Source organism: Vanessa atalanta, chromosome 14, assembly GCF_905147765.1.
Source record: "Vanessa atalanta chromosome 14, ilVanAtal1.2, whole genome shotgun sequence".
In the NCBI taxonomy this organism is placed as follows: domain Eukaryota; kingdom Metazoa; phylum Arthropoda; class Insecta; order Lepidoptera; family Nymphalidae; genus Vanessa; species Vanessa atalanta.
The window spans coordinates 2,773,656-2,783,227 of NC_061884.1; the positions used below are offsets into that span (position 1 = coordinate 2,773,656).

Genomic DNA, 9,572 nt, shown 5'->3' on the forward strand with positions numbered 1-9,572 from the left:
GCATATTTACTCTTGGTCACTGACCCTTCAAACCGAAACACATCTGATGAGTGGGTAACACCACCCAGCCGGGCTTGCACAAAGCCCTACCTCCGAATAATTAATATTATTGTTATTTTTACAAAATTTTATTCAATGTAAGGCCACAGTCGATTTCTGCTATGACATATTATTTCTCCAAGGAGTATCAACAGTGTCATCATGTAAGCGACAAGAAGTAATGCAATGGGTATCAGCGTGTGCTCAAATTGTACGTTGTATTGAGCGTTGGACTGCTTACATCCAGCCGGTCTATACTTGTCTATGGCCATTAACCTAACCAACAATCCGACTTCTTTTGCACGGAGAGTCCTGAAACAATTATTTTTAATTATAATATTGAAATTATTTTTTTTAGTATATTTAGTTTTAGAGAATTATTTGAATTTTACATCAGAAAATAATATGTATATGAGAATTGCGAAAAAATCCGATTTCCTCGTTGGTCTAGTAGCAATATATAAGGCCGCAGATTCTGAGGTCTTGGGTTCAAATCCCAGGTCGTGCCGATAAATTGCTATTGGGTTTTTACATCAAAAATTTCTCAGTAACAGCCCGGATTCTGGAATTTGGAAATGTATACATTTCCGTGTCTTGGAAAGCTCATAAACCGTGGATCCTGGGCCTAAACTATTTCTGTGTTGGATTTGCCACCCCATCTCAGATTTAGGGAATAAAAACACACCCTTGTGCACTATAATTTCCTGCGTAGTCAGATGGTCCCATGAGATTAACCGCCGTAACCGAAATCGGGCATATGATATCATCATCAATTTAGCAATACCTTTTTTTAAAAATATACATATACATAATACGTGGTTACCCTATCTTAAACTCTTCTTTGTATGAAAAATTCTTGGATGTAAAAAAATAATACTTCACATTAGAGTAGAGATCGATTTCGACGAGTTGACATATTTCGTCTCTGCGGAAATCTGTAAATATTCATTAAAATATTATTGATACATAATTCTATTAAATACAATAAATTGTTTCACGTAAGGGACTTTTTCTTATTTTAACATTTACTCAACTTTTGTTTTTTTTCTCTATTGACTTTTTTTTTTAATTTTATATACGATTCTACTATAGATTTTATTTATAAATACATATTTTTATAATTCGTTGTTTTTTAGGAATTTATTGCATCATTCACACTTTACCCCTTTGAGGGATGATTTAAATAAGCCTATATCCTTCCCTGGAAATTAAACTATCCCCATACCAAATTTCAACTAAATCAGTTCAGTGGTTTAAACGAGAAAAGGTAACAAATAGAGTTACTTCCGCATTTATAATATTTGTATAGATTAGTAAAAAGTAGAAAATTTGTCTATGTCTAAATCTCATTGTCTCTGATTAGTTGACATAATGCCAGAAGACTACGTTAGAGTAGGTTATGACCGAGGACTCAGTAATAATAATTACTATATACTGAAATAGTAACTAAATAAGACTAAGAACTCAATTGTGATCTTTATTCTTGACCAGCACTGTGTTTATCTAAAATAATGTAATTGTAATATTTACACCGTTTCCAAATCGGATAAAGAGTGATGTAGTCAGACAATAGAGCAGTTTTCGTATCAATCACGGCATTCAAAGCACTTTTTACGTCCAATATTTTGAGTTGCTGCACTTTATTCCAAACAATACTGAGGTTCTTGTCTAAGGCCATCTCGTATTTCTGTTGACAAATTCAAATATTACAATTGTTTATTGCAATTTATTGTTTGTGTATACTTTATTATTAATTGTGTGTATTGTTTGCTGGTACAAATAAATTATTGTAAATTATTTCTTAAGTTAACATAAACGTTCTACTTAAAAAAACAAAGTTAAGACTTTAGAAGGATGACAATCTGTCGGGCTCCATGAAATGTTATATATTATTATTACTCAGGAGATATTCTAATGCCAAACAGCCGTACTCAGTATTGTTGTGTTCCGGTTTAAGGTGAGTGAGCCAATGTAAATACAGGCACAACGGACATAACATCTTAGTTCCCGAGGTCGGTGGCACATTGGTGATGTAAGGAATGGTTAATATTTCTTACAACGCCGCATCGGAAATAAACGAGACCTAGCAATACTTTGACTAGTGCGAGTAAAAAGAATATTTGGAATTAAAGGTAAAGAAAAAGTGGTACAGTGAAAATGGTCGATGAAGCAAGTGAACTTGATAACTCCAGCGAATATCACAAAGCTGTAAACGCATCAGACATAGACGAACATGAACTAAGTTCATATGTTTCAACTCCACGAAGATATAAGATGCTGGACCAAATTGTCAAAACATTTCTCGAGTTACTGTACCTTGGGCAATACATCCAAAATTTGAAAAAAGAATTATAAATAGTATACTTTTTCAATTAATCTATCGTGTAAATTGACGTTTTAAAAGTGCTTCTAACAGCCAACTTTCCTGTATACAGTATATTTAGAATTTTTACTTTGCTTTATACCAACAATTATGTGCATAGATAATTAAAACAAACCTTTTTATCAGTTATAAGATTCATATCCTTTAGCAAAACGATTTGGTAATCTTCATCCACTATAGACTGTAGATTCATAGCTTCATCCTTATCACTCACGAGGTGAGAGAGCAGGTTGGATGTATAAAAACAATGTACGACATACGCACATAAAATAAAAGTTAAATATGCAATACGGCGGGAAGACGACATCGCTTGCAATGGAAGAACTGAAAAAGTTAATTTACTTACATTTATAATTTATTAAATTTGAAAATCTGATCCCGAAGTACGCAAACATCTTGCACATCTTAAGTTAACATACTAAAAGTAGTTAACTATTACCAATAATCATGAAATATTGCATATACGTGGTCAGGGGACAAAAAAGGTGCCTAATACCTATCCCCTCTCCTCTACCCAAGTGAAGACGCGGGCAGGAGCTAGTATTCCATTCTATAAGGTGATGACTATGTGATAAGAACACGTCTATCTTAAACGGATATTGAAGAAAAATTCGAATGTTTTGGGTAAAATTCTAACCCACCAACGTAACCGCATTTCTACCAACTTGGCACCGTAAACCAAGTTCTTCTTTTCAAAAGAACAGAAGTCCAGCAATATTTTTTAATAATATTTGTTGAAACTGTGTCGAAATAATTTTGTTCGTTGGGTTCTAAAATATTCATATGGATATGGTCGTTCGGTTGAAAGATTCCGGGCCACATCTTGACGATTGTTACCCGGAAGCAAATAGATTGGTCTCGTCCCTGGGGGCACTTTTTCGCCGCGAACGTGTGGAATCTATCAATAACTTATGTACATATATAATTTTAAGAAAGCGACCAAAAGACCCTGAAAATATTTCTCTTTCAAAAGTTTTTTTTTTTATATTCGCGTCATTGTAATGACTGATCTAAAACTTGATGCAATATGGTGCGATTTAACAATTTCTAATAAGATAAAAAGATCTTTATAATTCGTAGTTAATGTCATATATAACGAAATTATTCCTTTGAAACAATTTGTGGAACATTTAAAAGGAAATGTTTTTTAGTAGTATGAAAATATTATTTTATTTTTGAATATATTTATATAGTAATCATTTTTATTAATGTATATTTTAAAGCTTTATCGATATTTGATCGCAATACTATTAACTAAATTCTATACCTAAATAATAAAATATAATGATTATTTTTTATTTTTTCCATATATTAGGATGGATGGATCTATATACAGTCCTGGCAATACAAATTCAATACAAAATGACATAACACGCATCAGTAATTACAAAACCTTAAATTGGAATGTTTTTTTTTTTCATTTACAACAAGCCAGGGATGCATCGATACGCATTTTTGCCGATACGATACCGATACCAATACTCTTAGAAAAATATCGGCGATACCGATACCGATACATTTATCGAATTTAAATAAAGGTAAAATAAATGTAAGGAGACATGTTGATTGATTGTTTTTTTTAAATATTAAAATAAAACGTTACAGACTTGGAAAGTGAATATTGGTCATAAAGCTCAGTAATAAAGGTACATTAATAAGAGTTAGTAACTAAAAATACATTATTCAAATTTTTGTTTAAAAAAAAAGTATTATCTCGTTTGCAAAGAAAATTTGTCATTTTCGTTGCAAACGCGCCTCTTGTTTTGTTATATTGTCTATATAACAAAACAAGAGGCGCGTTTACATTACTTTTTTAAAACATGTAATTTGAACAGTATCGTTGTATTGGCCAGAAAAATATCACCGATACCGATATATCGGTATTGGTGTCGGATGCATCCCTACAACAAGCAGACCCTCATTAGGTTAATTGTAAACTAATTATAATATTGATACACAGTCATGATCAAAATGACTAATCAATATTATATTATTGAAATATTATTAGCATTTTTTTTTTATTAGCATTAGCAGCCCGTAAATGTCCCACTGCTGGGATAAAGGCCTCCTCTCCTTTGAGGAGAAGGTTTGGAGCATATTCCACCACGCTGCTCCAATGCGGGTTGGCGGAATACACATGTGGCAGAATTTCGTTGAAATTAGACACATGCAGGTTTCCTCACGATGTTTTCCTTCACCGCCGAGCACGAGATGAATTATAAACACAAATTAAGCACATGAAATTTCAGTGGTGCCTGCCTGGGTTTGAACCCGAAATCATCGGTTAAGATGCACGCGTTCTAACCACTGGGCCAAATATTATAAATTATACATATAAATGAAGAAGCTGCATTCTTCAGCTTTATTTAATTTGCCTGGTTGATAGGTGACTGTAGTTAAAGCTGTAGTTTTAGATTTCTGATTTCCAAATTATATTTTAAACAATAACAGCTAAAGTACTCTTTCTGAGTGCAACCGTTAATCTTTAAATGTCTAGATAGACCACCAAAGCAGATAACACGTCTAAAAAAAGTGGCCAACAGTTGGCTACAATATTGTATACTTAATACACACATTCTAGTAAGTAGTATGACGTTCGGCGAGAGGACAACCAAGATAATAAAGTTGGCCCATACAATATAGTTCTTTAGTAGTGCGACATAATCTAACATTATGACTTTGAAATGACTGTGCTCCAGTTTTCAAGTCAGACAAATACTGACTATTTCCATTTCAAATCTTTTAAGAAGAAACAGCTTAGGGTATTCTAGTTTTTAATATACCTTGTTTTATATAATGTATGCGCACAATATGTCCATAGAAAGCATTTATGCTTCCTTTTATACAAATCGCTAAAATTGAACATCTCATAGACATTATGTTATAATTAATATGATTGCAAATCTTATTTACATTCCAAATGACAAAAAAAATGTACACTTTGATCAATCTTCTTGCTATCCAAGGCAAAATACCGGAAACTTGCATATAGTAACGGATAATCTAGAAAATTCATGATGATCTTTGTAATGATAACGCTTAATAAAGAAAGCCACCTTTGTGATGTGACCCTTATGGATTTAACTTGACAACACTCGCAATTTCAAATATAACGCAGAATATAATAACAGGCGCTTAAAATCATCGCATGAGCAGAAATCTTTAGTTAAAATTATAAATATATTTGTTAAATTAACCAAATAAAATTATGTAGAGATACTTACATATTTTTATAATTATATTTATTAATAGATTTGAGTTTAATTAATTCAAAATATGTTAATATTTGATAATACTAATAACTTTGTACACCTCAAACTTTCGAAACTATTTGACAGAATTACACCTGTAGAGCCGAGATGGCCCAGTGGCTAGAACGCGTGCATCTTAACCGATGATTTCGGGTTCAAACCCAGGCAGGCACCACTGAAATTTCATGTGCTATATATATATATTTCATGTTTATAATTCATCGCGTGCTCGGCGGTGAAGGAAAACATCGTGAGGAAACCTGCATGTGTCTAATTTCAACGAAATTCTGCCACATGTGTATTCCGCCAACCCGCTTTGGAGCAGCGTGGTGGAATATGCTCCAAACCTTCTCCTCAAAGGGAGAGGAGGCTTTTATCCCAGCAGTGGGACATTTACGGGCTGCTAATGCTACACCTGTTGTAGATACGAGCAGTAATCGCGTTATACCCAAATTCAGAATATAGCAAATTAGAAATTAAGCATTAATAATAGGAATAAGAAGTCGGAGTGCTTAGATGCAGTAGTGGTTATAGCTATAAAACTTACTATGTTGACAATATGCGGAAAAGGCCAGTAGGAATTCCAGGGGGAAACTTAATTCGATACCAAACATCTGGTGATCCCACCAACTCAAAATGTAAAATGTGACTGATCCCAGTAATATCATGGTATAAATACAGCTCCAAACAGGCCTTGTGAAGGGCTGGCTATAAAAGCCATGTGGAATACCATCGTAGTGACGTCGGAGAATAAATCCGAACCTGGGAAACACGAGAAAACATTAGTCTTAATGGAACAAAATATTATAACCTCGACTAAAATATTTTACGCGGTTGCTTTTAATTATAATACTAAAACAAAAATTATAACAAATAGTCTAACGTAAAACTTTACAATATCTATACAAAATAATATGTTCAATATAGAATATGTTCAGCATTGAACTTACTTATTAATTGCCAAACTTAGTACCACCGATTCTTGAAATGATTCATTCAAGAATCGGTGACCATCTCAAAGTCAAAAATCTTTATTCAATATAGAAGTGTTACACTTGCTTATTGATAGTCAAAAATCTCAAGTATCTAGCCTATGTTTTTGGACGACATAGTATAGGTGTACGTGGGTATCGTACAAAACAGATCACGTTTTAAATTTTCTTTCTTCTTTTTTCGAAAAATTACTATGTTGTCAATTATTCCGTCTTACTTTGTCCATATATAATAGCTTATTGCTCAAATATTGACAATATATAAGTTTCAGATCCCGAAGTCATAGGTTCCAATTTCTGATCAGACCATACATAGTTATTAGGTTTTCCAATCCAGAAATTTGCAGCAACTGCCTGGGGTTAAGGAGTTGGCAGTCTTGAAAAGCATGTGACGCTGTTGGTCCCACACCTGAATTATTTCTGATCCTATTAAATTTCCATCCAAACAAGCCGTGTATGTTAATGAGAATATTTCAACAGAAAAACCAACTTACTTATATTTTCTATTGCCCCAACCTGGGGTTTGAACCAAAACCTCAGGGTATATGGCCACATATGTGGCAAATTGACCAAAGACACTCACGTCTTACGATTGGTTTATTTTTGAGAACAACCTTCAAGAACATCATCGACACTAGTAACCTAGTCTATGGGCGACACTAGAGCCATCAAACAAAAAATAAACACACTTTGCTATTTAAAAATATAATCAAAGAAAACCTTTGTATTGAAATTCTTCTTGATATCAAAACCAAACAAATATCATCAACTACACTTAATTCTAAATTTAATTAACCTACCGCCACATAAATATCGCCTGTATTGGATATGCGTTATCCAACATGTGGGCTTGAAGTTCCATTGGTTTCACGTATATGTCCACGGAGTCATTGTCTCTGGGACCTATAGCTTCCCGCTTAGCTTCCTGTGTCATATTGAAATAATTTTCTTTCGGATATGTTACACTGCAATCAGTAATAGATGTTTTAAAAACAATAACGTTATTACGGCATTTTGTTTAACGTGAAAATACATTATTATTTTAGTACATATTACGGCAGTTGTCCTCTATATTTGCTTGACCAAAACTTTGATTTGTCAAAATCTAAATAACGGTTTTATGGTTGTGTTATGAATGTACGTATTGTGTTATTGGCTAAGACAATATTGAAAAGTAAACAGGATACGGTCATGTATGAATTTTTTTAAAAACTATTTAATGACTATCTTAATAATTCTTATCGGAATAATCATTACAAAATATAAAACAAAGTCTCTTACCGCTGTCTGTCCCTATGTATGCTTAGATCTTTAAAATAATAACACAACGGATTTTGATGATAGAGAAACACTGATAGTTTTAGAGGTTTCTAAAGTGATGTCGTAAATAAACACATTTTTTGGTCTCACATTGCAAACGCTGCCTAAACCCTACGAGATAGATCAAAATAATGTACTACAGTATTATACACCATAAATTGGTCTTCAAAAGATTCCGCGACGATATATGTCTATCTCTTAAGGATAACCCACAATAACCGTTTTTTATCCTTTACTTTTTACGAGAAATAATGGCTTATTTTCGAAGCGATTTTAAAACAATACTGCATTAATCCTTATCCAATTATGTACCTTAAATACATTATGCATTTAATATAGATCAATATGACCCTTTACAGATTTAAAACGCAGGGACGTAACGATTTGTATTATCTAATGACAAAAAAGCTGTGAACGTTGTAAGACATTTCGTAGTATATTTATTATCAGCATCGTAACCGTGCGAAGCTGGGGCGTGTCGGTAGTCCGTAGTAACCGGGCATATTACATTACATTAAACAGAATCCTATAACATGACATTCTGAAGTGCTTCTAAAAGCCGACATGATTAAATATATTTTCTAATTTGAAATAAAATACGTAATTGAGGCTGTCTTTTTAATTGTGATAGAATATCATTCAAATGTCGACCTTAGCAATTTACATTAAGTAATGAATTTTCGCGAAGCCGTCTGGGTGTGTACCACCAACTCATCACGTATTATACCTACAAATAGTGTTTGGTGCTTGAATAAGCCAGTGTAGTTACAGGTGCAAGATAATATCTTACCTATGTCTATGACAGTGTGGTCTACTTATCAAATATTGAGACATTATTGACCAATTACTAAGTCTCCTTACCTATTTATGTAAAATTAAAAAAAAAATGGCGACAATAGTGTATTTTTTTAAGGAAATTTGTAATTAAGTATCGGTCGGTTTTTGTGAAAAAAGTGCTTACTTGAAATGAAACATGCCCTGTAGAATTTGTAACACCATACATCCCATGGCTGTTTGCCTCCACACATAGTCATGTTCGTATTGTGACTCAAATCTTATAACATGCTCGCAAGGGAACAATGCTCTCACTTTAAAAGTTTCGTTGATTTGTTTCATTATAATTACGTGTATGAGATGTGTGTGGGTCTCTATGTGTGTGTGTTTAAGAGCATTTACATACGCATGTACGTGAATATCTTATTTGGTGTCACATATTTTCAAAGTTGTTATTCAATGCACACATATTTTTATTTCCTTTATCAACATCCAATTAACCTTCTATGACGTCACAACGACACTCCACCTTATTTATTTATTTTATTTTACGGTCCAATCATAAAATAAGCTTATCCTGTGCTCGACCAGTACTCATACTGATCGAGTTAGTTACTTTCAATATGAAATGTTGTCAGTCTAATGGTTTATTTTAATAATTCAAAACACATTTATAATGGTTCTCAAATATTGTTGAAGCTTGGTAAACAAGTAAGTAACTAATGTTTGAAGAGATACCCCAGTGGCTATTTAACCAACTTCAAGAAAAGGAGGACGTTGTAAGTTTGACAAAAATTTTTATATATCTAATGT

The 9,572-nt window shown here is 33.0% G+C and overlaps 1 protein-coding gene across 1 annotated transcript; it reads right to left on the reverse strand.

The window, feature by feature from the left end:
* Positions 1–128: 128 nt before the first annotated feature.
* On the reverse strand, positions 129–9,101 carry LOC125068971. The gene is made up of 5 exons (XM_047678376.1): positions 8,947–9,101; positions 7,483–7,630; positions 1,570–1,726; positions 863–974; positions 129–351 (listed from the first exon to the last, which is right to left on the reverse strand). Exons 1-5 carry the CDS (start codon positions 9,099–9,101, stop codon positions 129–131), a joined length of 795 nt encoding a protein of 264 aa, XP_047534332.1.
* Between the last annotated feature and the right edge of the window lie 471 nt (positions 9,102–9,572).